This window comes from Vanellus vanellus (assembly GCF_965231255.1).
Source record: "Vanellus vanellus genome assembly, chromosome: 3".
In the NCBI taxonomy this organism is placed as follows: domain Eukaryota; kingdom Metazoa; phylum Chordata; class Aves; order Charadriiformes; family Charadriidae; genus Vanellus; species Vanellus vanellus.
The window spans coordinates 30318061-30333198 of NC_138907.1; the positions used below are offsets into that span (position 1 = coordinate 30318061).

General features: G+C 40.1%; 1 protein-coding gene across 1 annotated transcript in view; it reads right to left on the minus strand.

Moving 5' to 3' along the window:
* Nucleotides 1-7122: 7122 nt before the first annotated feature.
* LRPPRC (leucine rich pentatricopeptide repeat containing) overlaps nt 7123-15138 on the minus strand; it is a 96109-nt gene continuing 88093 nt past the window's right edge. The window contains exons 35-38 of the mRNA XM_082480609.1: nt 14279-14353; nt 12791-12875; nt 8948-9090; nt 7123-7625 (exon numbers count right to left, since the gene is read on the minus strand). Coding sequence (XP_082336735.1) covers nt 7569-7625; nt 8948-9090; nt 12791-12875; nt 14279-14353 — 360 coding nt within the window. The 3' untranslated portion in view covers nt 7123-7568. The remainder of the gene's footprint in view (nt 7626-8947; nt 9091-12790; nt 12876-14278; nt 14354-15138) is intronic.

Here is a 15138-nt window from a genome sequence, read left to right on the forward strand (position 1 = left end):
GATTACAGCAGAGCTCAGCACCGCCAAACGCTTTGGACACACTTGCTTCAGGTTTGTCCCTTCTAAAAGCAAGACAACCGAAAGGTGAACGAATATTTAGCTTTATACTTTGTAGGGAATTTCTCGGTGCTTTTGTATTAGAAAAACACCTCGCAGCTTTGTAGCATGTTCAGTGTCAGGCGCGTGATAAATTTCCACTGGGAAAAACTCTTGTACATGACTGACAATAGCAAAGCCACAAATTACCGTAATTTTATGCCCCCTGCAGCTAGTGGTATAAAACATAGTTTTCAACCTTGTTTTTACTTGCTGAATTTAGACAAATTTATAATGTTATTGATGTCAGGGAGAAAGACACTCAAATGCAGAAATTGTATTCCTGGGCATAAAAAAAAAAAAAGCACAATATTTTATATGTACTATGGATGATGAAAAATATGGCTGTCATTAAAACTATAAAAAAATATGGAAAACTAAAGGGTGTTTTTTTAAAAAAAAAAAACAAACAACTTTATATATATATTCATTTCTTTTCAGCTATCACACTTGATCAGGGTTTTTTCCTCCTCCCTGGAATGCTGAGCAGTTAACCAGGTGCGACACGTGATATTGCTCGCTCTCTCACTTTGAACACTGATGTTTGAAATACAGGCTGAGTCAACAAAATTATGAAGGAAAGCAAAAACCTTGTTTAAGCAAAGTCTATAGTTATCTCACCCCTAATGGATTTTCCCACGAGCATGCACTTTCTATCGTATTTCCAATTTTTAGAGTGTAATTTATTTACAAAGGGTTCCGCGGGCCCTACAAATGTACAATTGCTAGAGACCATCGAGATTTGCAGTTGAGCTAACCTTCACACACGAACTGTTCCAGCTACTACCTAACCTAACCAGAGGGAAATCCCAGGGAACTCTGCAAGTACCAAGGGTAATTGCTGGATTTCTTTTTGGTTTAGGCAGAAAGTTTCCCAGAGGATGGTGAGGCAGTGGGCTCGGCGACCTCACACAGTTGCAGCCTGAGGTGCGGCTCCAACCGAAGCAACTTCCCTATCAGAACTTGCGAAGAAATTGTAACCACCCCAACGCTAAACACTGTCCCGTGTTCAGGCTCAGCTGTAGAACCACCCTAAATTACACTAATAACACACTTGTTCCTACAGCTGCTTTCAAATTTGAGAAGTGTGAGGTTTAACAGGCTGCTGCTGGCACAAACTTCCTTTGGGATTTTTGGCAAGTGGTGATGCTCCTGTTTCTTCAGTCACCCAGCTGCAGTTACGGGACTGATACCATCAGTCAGATACCCCATGGTGGAAAGGCATGAGTGGACCAGGCTTGGCTCAGCAGCTCCGACCAGTCCTTCACAGCCTCTTCCTTCACCCAGTTGGGCTTCGCAGCCAACTCACTCTTAGCAGCCTTTGCTGATGCCACTGCTTTCTTCTCCAGTGAACCTCAAGGAGAAGTGGTTGAGGAGGAGACAGTGGGAGCCACAAGAAGGGCAAAGATCCACGGTGGCGTGTCATCGACCCAGACTGCCAGCGAGTTGAGAGCTGCTCCTTCCCCTCACGATCACTCACTCCCAATCCAGCCAGGCCTAAGGCATCGTGCTGAAGCTGCTAGCTGTCTTCTCACTGCCACCCGCAAATGTCACCACTCACCCTTCCCACCTCGGTATTTTCCCAGTACTTCCAATCCCTTCAGGATTCCTCTGCAGCGATCCTATATTTTGATAACCACTCTTCATAGCTGCTCTCCCATAAATAAAAATCCATCACGTAGCTAAAAGTCCTTTCAAAGCCTTCTTTGACAACCTTGAAGAAGGTTGGCCAGGCCTGGTGTGGTCCTACCCACACCCCCCTGCTTTCCCTCCGGCCCAATCTGTTTTCTACCTAAAAGTCCACCCTCCTCTCCCCCCCTGAAGATTCATCTCCGCTATCTACAACTCTTCCCATAACTCCACTTTACAGATTTGCCCTGGTCTCACGGACTATGTGAAGAACAGCAGATGCACATTACTTGCAAAACCAAGAATTACATTTGCTAGTTTTCAAGACTCATCACTTTCACTGTGAGACACTGAAGTTCGTTGCTTTCTGGACCTTGAGTTCATTGGCACTTAGAGCTGAGTGAAATGACTACAAGAAACACAGAACTACAAAGAGGTTTGAAGCTACTGCTGCAGGCACCGGCGATTCTATAGATACCACTGCTTTTTCACACTGTTATGAGGGTGATCACAAGAGAAACTGCGAAGCATTAGCCAATTGTAATATAGAGATTTAGGAGTATCAGAGAGAAACCTTGCATTAATAGTTTTATCTAAAAGTAGATCAGTGCGGAACCCCCGTCTATAGCAGGCACTGCATAAGACAGTTTCTATTATCTCATTTTCTTAATTACAGGAAACAGTAGAGAAAACTCAAACCTCAAACTTCCATATTTGCTCTTATTTCCATACCTAATGGGAAACCCAGAACTTTGCTCCTGTAGCTGAGGATCTGCACACTCATACTCGGAAAGATGCCCTTGGGCTACATTACAGTCTCAGCTGGAGCCAGTCACTTCAAAGGACATTGGGTTTCCCCTGATTCTTGATTCACAGAAGTACTGACGAGCCACCAGAGGCCGCAGCCATTCTGGAAAGGACTTGCAGTTGACTTTACACAGAAATTATGAGAGCAATTTCAAGAAATGCAGAGAAATTTTTGCTAAGAAAGCCTAAATTCAATGACAGTCCCGGCTTTTTCTTCCACGCTCGCTTTTTCCACCTTTACAGCGACAATATACTGGTGCAAGAAATTGGACATTCCTTCTAGATGCTGACAGATTTCTCACATTGAACAGCAAAACCTACCGGTCACGTCCATCACTTCTGTCACTTCCTCCTCTGCGCTGTTCCTGGCGAGTCCGGAAGCATCACACCTTTGAGAAAAGCAATAAATAGAGTAGCACTGTGGTGAACGCGCTTCCAGTCTATTTCTCTGTCAATATGTGCACTCGTGATCCTACCTGCGCTGTTACGACCCTCCCTTGTTCCTGTAAACTGCAGCTGGAATCCTGCTGACTCAGGCATTCAATCTATAAAAACCTTCGGAGCTGTCACTGCCACAGACACGATCCATTCAGCTACTCCATTTTCAACAGTGGGTACGCATTAAGAAAGTCTGAAGACAGCTGCTAACCTACCAAGCTGCGTTTCTTGCTATAGAAAGAGAGGAGGCCTCAGGAGACAATGAGTTGAACAAACTGTTTTAGTAGATAAGGATAGAACTACAGCATGTAATTATCGTGCCGCAAAATGACTATATTGGTAGTTAACGGGGAAACTTTTCCCATACTGAGCTCCAAATCGAAAAAGAACCCTCCTCCCGCCCTCGCCTCAAGGGCAGTGAGGGGAAAAAAGGCGAGTCCGTGATGTGGCGCGGGGCACAGAAGTGAGATTAAGTCACCTCAATGCAAGTGGCAAGCTTCTTCCAGTCCTCTCAACCCTAATCAAGACACAGTATTATGCAAACACATACACACTCACACAATTCGCTTCTTACGGTAACGTGTCAGGTCATTTCACATCAGCACACTCTCAGCTTCCCACAGAGGCCTCTGGAAAAGCGCACTCCTATCTCACACACACCACACCTGGTCTGGGTCTTGCACGATCCCAGTTACCCACTAGGCCAGTGGCAAATAACCCTTTTCTGCTTTTAAGGGGTGAGCGCTGTGGTCAGTATGACAGAGTACGTTTGGCATCTGGGCTAATAAATCACCGTGACAAGTCTGCAAGACTGCCATCTTGCATTTTGTCATCTTACGGGTTTCTTTCTTTGAATACGAAGAAATAAATAATGAAGCTGCCTACTTATTTGGTGAAGAAATGCTAACCTTCTAAACCGCATTTCCCTTCATGCTTGAAATGGCCGAGTCTCAGCACACCAATGCCCAAGAAATATTATCATTTCAAGCGTATTCTAGGAGAGTCGGCACAAGTGCCGATTCTGCAAAACCTTCCCAGTATAGCCTTGTTTCAGACTGAGATGATTGTGTCCCGGAGTGGCACAAATCCCTCACTGCCCCACATTTTAAAGACAGGAGAGACTGCACTCCTCTGTGTAATCGTTCCTTAATTGTACACGAAGCATTTACTGGAATAGAAAATCAGAAATATTATCACACAACAGCAGCCTTTCCCCATCTTCTGCGTAATCCCTGCTTTCCCATCTCTGCCACCAGGCTCCACGGGCCAGGGCTACTGGAAGGTCACCCCAAGTGGCCAGCGCGCACCCTGACCCATCCATCAACCTGTCACTGCTGCCAGGAAACCCTGGTACCGTTTGGGCTCACGCTCCTGCAGTGCCTCACTGACCTTCAACTGGCTTCGCAGCCGCCTTGCTCAGCCCATGGCTTTCCATGAGGCCACTCAAAATGCAACTTCAGAGCTGAAAACAAAATCAATTTGTATTCTTTGGTTATAGGCTATCAAATTTACCTTCCATTTCCACAGCTGCAACCATAAAATCACAGGGCATTGTTAAGAGTTCAAGTCAAGCAAGTTAGAAGGAAAAGGTGTGGATGCCAACCAGTACTAGTCCTGCACGGTCAGACCTCACGCATGGGCGCTAGCAGCAGGCAGCCATGCACCTGGCTGCGGTGTCCTCTGCTGCTTTTCTGCCTCCGACGGCAGCAGCCAGCAAACACAGCCTGCCAGTATTGCAGCACAGCCTAGTGAAGGATGCAGCACCTGACAGCCAGCTGCACCTGGTCCACGACCACATGAGATGCCACCTCCTCATCAGAAAGGTAGTTAAAGATCTACAGATCCGTTGTTATCTTCCTCTGTGATGGCCGGGTGTTCACAGAATGGTCAGGGTTGGAAGGGACCTCTGGAGGTCATCTAGTCCAACCCCCCTGACAGAGCAGGGTTGCACAGGACGGCATCCAGGCAGGTTTTGAGTGTCTCCAGAGTAGGAGACTCCAGCACCTCTCTGGGCAGCCTGTTCCAGTGCTCTGCCACCCTCACAGTAAAGAAGTTTCTCCTCATGTTAAGATGGAACTTCCTATGTTCAAGTTTGTGCCCGTTACCTCTTGTCCTATCACTGGGCACCACTGAAAAAAGACTCCTCCCATCCCCCTGGCACCCTCCCTTTAAGTATTTGTAAGCATTAATAAGATCCCCCGACAGTCTTCTCTCCTCCAGACTAAAGAGACCCAAGCGCCTCAGCCCTTCCTCATAAGAAAGATGCTCCAATCCCCTAATCATCTTTGTAGCCCTTTGTTGTACCCTCTCCAGCAATTCCCTGTCCTTCTTGAACCAGGGAGCCCAGGACTGGACACAGTTCCCTTCAAGTAATATTCATGCTCTTCCTTACCCTATGTGCTAGCTTAGCTCAAAAAAGCACACCGGTCCGTTGCCTCCAGTTACGCTCAGATGCGACTACATTCACCGGAACACGGCTACCGCTGTGAAACTGAGAGATGCACGAGATAACCTCTAAAAACAAGAGCTGTGGCACTCGAGAAAGGGTTGCTAACCAGTTGACACAGTCTTCAATTATGCTGCTATTACACTGAGACACATGTAATGTAGATGTAGCTTCAGAAAAAAAAAAAAAAAAAAAAAAAAAAAAAATCAACATCTGCATTTGTGAAATGAAACAAACTGAGTACTGCCGAGGCTTGCTTTCAGATAGGGCACACAACCATTAGGCTGTGAATGGAATTTCAGATGTTAATGCCTTATCTTGACAAGCCAGGAACAAAGGGTGCCAGACTGTTAGAGCCACGTAGGTGCAGTGCGCTGTCGAGCCTACGCTCGTGAAGTAAAGAAGGTCACCGTAAAACCACACCACCAATGGAGCGAGACACAGTTTGGAAAACAAAATTTACCACTCCTCAGCCCCTGATTAGTTATGCCTCAATTTTTAAGCACAGCAGGAATTTTCTGTGTATTTGTAAACATGCTAGTTAATGAATTGGAAATTTTACTTTAAAAAATGAGGTCCCGATTTCTTCCTAACTTTGATACAGATTACTGTATAAATCTTTCAAAATTTTGCCAAAACCTCGTGCATGCACATGAATTTTTAGTTACCACGGTGTTGCCTATGTGGGAAAACTTAAGAAAGATAAGGTTAACTGAGTGAAAATGTAAAGATCAATAAACAAAGTTATCAAATGCACAGAAACAAGCTTTCATTTCATTAAAACCTGTTTGAAGTACTGCATAGGCACCGTAGTCCATTTGTTGTGCACATTTGTGAGTTTCCATCATTGTTCACAGAAACAACGGATGTTTTGTCATAGAATCATAGAATGGTTTAGGTTGGAAAGGACCTTGAAGATTATCTAGTTCCAACCCCCTGCCATAGGCAGGGACACCTCCTGCTACACCAGGTTGTTCAAAGCCACATCCAACCTGGCCTTGAACACCTCCAGGGATGGGGCCTCCACAGTTTCCCTGGGCAACCTGTTCCAGTGCCTCACCACCCTCACCGTAAAGACTTTCTTCCTAATATCTAATCTAAATCTACTCTCTTCCAGTTTGAAGCCATCACCCTTCATGCTATCACTAAATGCCTTTCTAAAAAGTCTCTCTCCAGCTTTCTTGTAGTCCCCCTTCAGACACTGAAAAGCAAGTATAAGGTCTCCCCGGAGCCTTCTCTTCTCCAGGCTGAACCACCCCAACTCTCTCAGCCTGTCCTCATAGGAGAGGTGCTCCAGCCCTCTGATCATCCTCGTGGCCCTACATTTGCTATGTATTCTTTCACCTTTGTAATTTCTAAGTGTCTTATTTTCATGATCTCACAACTCTGGACTGTAAAACCTCACACCACAGTAGGTTTACTCCCACATTTACACAAATAAAGCATGCCCACCAGTCTCCCAGCGAGTAAACAACTGCTATCCCTGCAAATAATGGGCCCTCCTTTGTTGAAAAAGCATGTTTTCATGGATATACAGTTCTTGTATCCGTAAAATTCATCCGACTGACAGTTATGAGAATGAATCACAGATGCTATAAAGCTACAACACAGAAGCTAGTGTAAAAGGTAGAAGTATTTTGTCTTTACCTCTAATATCAAACGCCCTAATGAGATATTTAACACAAGAGAAGTACATTTAGGTGAAATCTAAAAAAAAAATGTATTTATTTCCTGTGTAGATACAGATGAATCCTGAAGATTCTTTACCCCTCTACTTTCACCCCAAAGTTAATTTACCAGGCAAAGAACAACAACGGATAAGACAGTTTTGCTTAAGTTACAGTTACGTTCCCCTCTAGCAACCTTCTTGATATACATACATTTGGTGAATCAAGAGGAGCCAAAATACAGTTCGAGTTGTAGCAGATGATACATAAACAGAAATAGCCTAGAAAGCTGCATCTTGATATTTCATTAGCAATTTTAACAGAATTTCTATTAATGAACATTTCTATCAATTACAGCTACGGAAGTGCTGTTTAAACACAGATTTATATTAAAAATTACACAGAAAAACATGCTTTTTTAAATTTTTATTTAATGTAATATTTAGACAATTTCATAAACAACTAAAGCGTAAAAGACTGTCAGTTCATGATGCTTCCAATCTTCTTTTCCTCCATTTTTCCACATAGAACTTGAACGTCTCCTAGAAAGAGAGTGGAACAAACAAGTTGAACATTGCTTCAACTGAAAAGTTACTAATTCTGAACAAAGTCTTATGTCCTGACAAAAGCAAAATCTATTATTCTCTGTCATGCAAAACTAGATCTGTATTGAAGTCTGTATAATTAAGAGAAATACCAGAGAGAGAGAATAAAAGGAAAGGGAAAACCTTGCCAAAAATGCATAATGAAGCTTCTATTACAAAATGCAATAATATAATCAATTTCATTTAAAAAATGAAAATACTTTTTAACTGCAATCTGCAATTGTGTCAAAAAAATTATGAGATGCTTTTAAAAACCAAGCTGCGTTAGAGAAAAATTGAACAGGGAAGTCAGAAAATGAATCATTTCAGTGACTTTGAAGAAACACCCTTATTTTCACTAGCTACATGTAAGAAACAGACATTCTAGGGTTCAAATTTACAGAGTCCAAATAGAAATTCAGATTATAAATTATATGTGAAGGTTGCATAAAAATACTCCACAGCTATTAAAAGGCTAAACCAAATATTTTATGCCAAAATTTATTTTAATACTTTGCAAAATAAGAAAATCGCATTTATCACGAAGCAATAGGGAGAAGCAGCACGTAATCGGGTCTTTACAGAACTACAGAAAAACACTTATTTTGGAATGCAAAAAGTGGCTAGCAAAATAGCAACAAAAAGTTTGCTAAGAGAGGGAAAATATAGTGAGTCTTTAAAATCTGCTTCGCTAAAATGGTACTGTTAGACTATTAGTCAAAGGAATCACGTGAAAGAAGTATTTACAAGTCTTGACAGATCTAGCGTCATGCCACTTGTCACCCTCAAATAAGATATTTGCACAGTTGCATATATCTGTTGGCAAGGCAGCTAGAAGCAAAGCTGCAATAGAAAAATAATTCCTACCGTTCTAAAATGCCATCCTACTAAAGCAGCCACTTGTACTAGATACACAACAGGTAATATACGACAACTAAACCCCATTAATTGTTAACGAAATACACATTCTGCAAGCCTTTTAAAGTTCAATTGCTTAGATAAATGCCCCAAGGACATTTGATAAAGGTACACCTGTAGATGAGTGTCTGATAAGGATCAGGTAGTTGAAATACCATAAGCCCCAAGAGGTTTTATTTCCTTAAGTCAAATCCAATGCGAGATTACTATAGCTCCTACAACACTCAGTACTTCATACATTACCTCCTTTGAGGAGTCTCTGCAGAGATCTAATCCCTATGTAATTATTCCCTGGAATTTGATTTATTAAAATTGAACATACACAATTCTGCAGATCTATTTCTTAATTAGGAAATACTCACAGGGGGCTCAGTGAAAGGGACAGGCTCTCCTACTTTCTTCAGAAAAGCTGCTAAAGATTTCAGAGATAGCTCGTGCAGCTGTATATTCTCCTCTTTTGTTTTTTCATACACAGCTTTTACAGCAGCAACATCCCCATCCAACTCTGAAGGAAAAAAAAACAAACAAAAAAAAACCCCAGTGGTTAACTGTTCCTCTGTTCACCTATTTCCACAATGTCATGCATTCCTACTACTTGCCAAAACATATTCTAAATATTTTAATACACAATATTTGAAATATTCTGGTGTTGTGAAAATTGGTTCTGTTTTACCAGGACGTCTGGATATTCTTCATGTTCTACTGACAATTCACATATGAGAAGAGAACATACACAGCCATTCTAGCTTTCCTTTTTATTTGAGGCTGGATGATCAATTCCTTCAAGAATGTGCTGGAACCACAAAGGAGTAGGAGCTACACGGTGAGAACACACCACTCTAGCATGTGAGATACAGAGGCATATGCCCCTCTCTGAAGCAAATGATAAAAAATAAAAAAAAGCCAGAACAAAAGCCACCCAAGTTCAGCATGTGAGAACTCCAGAACAGAATTTATTTCCCTTAAGTACTGACAGAATACTGTTACGGTTCCAGGTGCTGGCTACGTCAAAAACTATAACCTAAAGGAACAAAGAAAACAAAGGTCAGATGCTCATGTTAGAACACAAAGAAAAACCCATTTCACCCTACTGGGCAGAAGAAAGTTTTTGCTGACCCTCTAACACTATTACAAACCTTAACTGGTTAGGTAACCAACAACATTTTGCTGTATATTCCATAAAAGGCACCATTGCCTGCAACAGGTTCTAACTAATCCGTTCTTCATTTATTTAAAGCGCTATTCCCTTCTAGCTGTAGAAGAGTGGAGTATATTTCTCTTTCCTCTAAAGTGGGAGAGGGGAGAAACTCCTCCTACATTGACTCATGCTTAACCATAGACTTCTCTGCTGCTCAGACATTTGCTTGAGAAGCATCAGGACAAAATTAAAGCGACCCCTGACAGTTTCACTGTTGTCCTCAGGGTCCGAGAAGCGGTACAACAGTTCCTAGCACCTTGTGAACAATAAGGAAGCCATCACGTTCAGTTAAATTCATTTTGTTGCTCGGGAAAACACAAACACCTGCAGCACGGCAGCTACCTCAGGTTCATTCTTGTTCACATTTGGAAACACCATCTTCACAACCATAAGGGCTATAAAAACAATGGTCCTTAAAGGCAAATAAAGCTTTAATTATGCAAAAATGGATAGCCTGGGTCCCTTTCTCATGAGAAAAATCTTCCCACTCAACATCTGGCAAGTGGCTGAGCTCCTTTTTGAATGTGGGAGGCTACTGCAGAAACTGCATGAAATGATGGTTTAATGAAAGCCTAATAGAAATCTTCAACTTTCTATTTTTAAAAAACAGATGTATTTATTGTATGGAAAACAAAAAGACCTAACAGTTAGATTGCATTTAACGGACCACACAAATGTGATTTTATGTATTTTTGTTTTCTAGAAGGTATACAACTAAGGATTATGCATCTCACCAGATGAAGGAAATCTAGTCCTGGCAGTGGATCATATCTCAGGACGAGGAAAAGAGTAAACATCCCTTTATTTGTTCAGTCATGGATGTCTGATATATGATCAGACTTCTTTCAGCTGTGATCTATATTTTACAATATCTTCACTAAACACAGAAACAATTATTTTATTTGTCCATTTATTTTGATAACTAGTAACAGTAACCGATTGTAGTAATAGTACTCTGTCATCTTTCGTTCCCCTTTCTAACTAATTAAAAACAATGGACCTGACAGTAGAATAATTTTTCTCTGGAAAATGATGATCCTACAAGGTTGGACTTGGCCCAATATGAGAAATCATGTTTTAAAGCTTACTAACTGTAAAATGAAAGCAAAAAAAATATCTTTTAAATAAAAGATCCTATTTCTAGCCCTCTTGGCTAGAACACAGCCTAAGCACAGCCTTCTAAGTTTCAGCCGTGCTATATATTTTACTGGTGATCATTTTAACAGCCAAATGAAACTAACATACCACTGCAGAAGGTATCAAGAATGGAAGAGAAGGGATGAGGGGAAGAGGTAGCTAAGTTGCTGTTCATGTGCACAGGTCTGTACATATTATACATGGTGGGCACAGATTATAGTCAATGCCCCTGAATATCCTAAGAGTAGGACAACACCTTACTTCTTAAAACAGAAAGATGCAATAGGAAACGCAAAGATATCCTAGTATGACTAATCCAGCCCAGTCCTGGTAAAGTACGTCAAGTAACTGATGTGCACTCTTCTACCTGATACAGGAGTAGAATCCATGTCTCATACAGGGGAGATGCTTGTACAGAATAACCTGGGAACAGCTTTTAACACTCTTCATGCTGGTACTGAATGTCTCCTCTAGAACTTGCTATGAGCCAGCTACATCTCTGCCTGAAGAAACTACAGCAATCATCTGTTCACATACAGTGTGGCTTCATGTGTTAAATACACTCTAATCACTGTTTTAGGTGTAATAGAGCAAGTGATCGATTCTCTGCAATCTCTATGAAATTGCTGTACTATGATGTAGTTGGAAAGGATGTTGAAAAAATTAATTATTTCACTTCTGGAATTTTTACTGAGGTAAAAGCAGTAAAGGACTAATGATAGTGTAAAGCAGCAAGTACAACGCTGGTGACAAGAGGGTGGTTTTTTGTTTTATAAAAACGTGTTAGAAAACTTACCCTGCTGTGAATGAAACTATGGGGCTAAAGGATTTTGGTAGCGATTGCTGTTTTGAACGTTACTAAGCATGTGAATTTTCTAAGTTAGATACTACATCATGAGAACTTCTACACGTTGATTCAATACAGTGAAGCTTATATTCCTTTAATACCAACCTTGGATTTGGGTTTGAAGTGTTTTACTTAATTATTCCTATTTATCTCCTCTGTGAGAGACTGGAGCACAAGGGCTTCTGTCATTATATCTTTTTGCTTCTACTAAACGTGTGAAGAGTATTTACTCCCTGTAATACAGCTGGAGGACTGTACCAGAGCACACAAGGCAAAGGACACCGCAGCACAAAGAGGCAAGCTTCCAACTGAGTGTTGCCACAGGGCTACGTCCTGGGTTTCCAAGAGTAAGTGTTGCAAATAAACATACTTAAATAAGCAACTTGACATTTTTAGAGCTGTTCCTCTCTGACTTCAACTATAAAGAGAAATGATTAGCACTTCCAGTCAACTATTTAGGAAAATCCAAATGAAGGCACCTGGAATATTAACTTTGGCTAAATTAAAACAAGTATAAAGAATCTACACTAACAATAAGGTCCTTGCACACTACTGATAGAACAAATCACTTATGATTTTGAAACACACACATAAAAGGAACAAATATACTTATTACATTTTTTGGGAAAAAAGCTAGAATTGTTTTAAAAGCCATTCATTTCTACAGTATTTCTCTCCATGGATTAGGATGGATTCTTTTTTTATTCCGGAAAACCCCTGCTTAGCCTCTACTGTAGCAGTATCCTTCAACCTAATACAGCTCCTTTTGTAAAGGATTCAAGGCTGGGGTCAGCTGGTTGCTTTTCCAACCTAATAGCTAGGATAGTATGCAGACCCAACAGACTTGAACAACAAAAACCCTAGACAAACCTCCCACCTCTTTGTGGCTCAAACCGTAAAGCAAGTTTCACAGTGTAGATCCTACTCCTCATTCTAAGGGTTTCCATGACCTTTCTGAATGTCTCAAGAGCTATTACTGAAAAAAAAAAACAACAACCAACTATTCCAAGGACAGTAAATTACCATAACATCTCATGAGGTAACGGTACACAATTTCCATATCTAGATGCTCAGGAATCAGTTCTAGAAGCGTCTTGATCTTCTTTGCCTATGAAATTCAATGCACAGACAAAAAGAGCATTAGTGTCAATTCTTAAAGAACAAAATAAAATTGCCAAAGTTTGAATAATTATTTCAGATCTTGTAAGTGAAAAGATCTGTACTGATAACAAGGAGTGGACTGTGCAGCTGAGAGTAGACATAATAACTTCCTTCCCAAAATTTCATATGCAGATAAGAAATAGTCAAAGAAGTCAGGCACAAAATAAAAGAAACAAAATATGGGACTAAAACCCATACTCAAGAAGCCTAAACGTTAGTTTCTCAATTTTTGTTGAAGGAAACAACTAATGTATTAATGAGAATATGTCAGGACTTCAATCAATCTAAAAAAACTGCAAACTACTCAGCGGCCTTCACTGACCTAGAGGTCAATAGTAGCTGTGATCGGTGCTCAAAAGAAGTCAGACCACTAACTGATGTGCTTAAATTTGGAATTTCCCTCGCTCAACCTCTGATTCCAGTTTCAAAACCTCTGAGGTCTTGAATTTAAAAAAGCTTATAGAAACTAGTAACATCTTTACCACATACTACTAACTTCTAGCTGTTATTAAAATTTCAGCTCGAAAAGCTAGAAAGTTTCAAGTTTTTTATTTCTTCTACAGACACCATTGCATATTAACTGTTTCCTGATGCCGCTCTTCTATGAAAAAGAAATTAATGTGGTTTTGCATGCATATGTGTGTTTTGGAGGGGTTTTTTGTTGTTCAGTGCTGGGTTTGTTTTTTGGTTTTTTTTTTGTTGTTGTTTTGTTTGTTTGTTTGATTGATTGTTTTAGGTGGTTTTTGTTGAGGTTTTGTTTGTTTGTTTGTTTGTTTTTTTAACTTTGAGGGGGGTATATGAGGAGGGAGGGACAGGAGTATAGCAGGCACAACTATGAGAGCATTTCACATTACAGGGAATAAGCACAAAGCCAGGAATCTAAACAGATGCTCAAACTAGATACATGCCCGAATCACCATAGCAAGTAATATGAAATGTGTCTTTTAATGTAAACACAGAGACATTTTATCATTAGAGAGAGGCTGAGGTTTTAACTTGCATTTTTATTCATACAATGTAGCCAACAAAATAAGTACTTTCAGGTTGCAATACTGAACTGGATAGCGCAGTAAAACATTTAAAGCACAATGTTTGTAGGATATAAAGTATAACATCAAAAATGGAGGAAATTACTGAAAAAATAGAAAAATATTAACTACACCCTCTTTTCCACCATGCTCCATGAAGTAAACTGTTCCTTTAAATGTAACCAGCTCTGCAAATTAACCTCCCTGAGAAACGTGATAGAGCTGTCAACTATGAAGTTCAAGATCCAAAACACTTCAACAATGGTTGATGAAATAGTATTTTGCTACATATACAATGATATACACGAAAAAATATATATACCTGTCCAGGTTTAGATGCTGATCTAGCCATGAAACTCACTAAAGTTCTCTTCTCCTCAACTAATGCACCACACCTCTAAAGAAAAAGAAATAATGTAGCAGTCATGAGTAGGTTAGTGACAAAATTACTCAGGTGAAAATATCCAACTACAGACATTTAAAATAATAAATTAATATATTACCTATTTACAAGGTAAACAATTAACCATTAGTTTGAAAAAAACAAAAAAAAGACAAAAAAACCCCACAACAAACCCAACACCAAAACACCACTTAACGCAGGAAAGAAGTTCATTTCATGCACCGTTTTGGTAAACATTGTTTTTAAAATGGTAGGTATAAAGTTTGTTTAAAACAAAAGAGGAAAGAATTAAACTAATACTTCAACATACCACAAAAAAGAGGTTTAGGACTGCAAAAGAATGAAAAAGAGAAACACTGTTCCTCTCCAATTATACTGCCAAGCATTCACAAGTGAGCTAGGGATCATAAGGTTAATTATACATTTAATAAGGTGTCAGGGAGATAACTGCTCGTTTCTTTATAAAAATTAAAATGTACAAAGCAAGTTCTCTTTAAAGTATAATTACCTACACTTATGCATACAAAGGACTGATTTCAATCTCTCTATTTTATAAAAGGCTTTCACTGCAATAGACAGTGTTTGAGAGAGACTTGAACTTAAAAAAAGTTTGAGACAGCCCAGATAAATCAAAAATCTACGTTACTTTAGAAACAAGGGCAAAATAAAATATACAAGACAATATTTTAGTGTATGTTCCTCAAAGGTGTCAGTCTTAAAATTCTTACAACGCACAGTGCTTTTTACCAGCTGTAAGATATTTTATCAGTACCAAAATG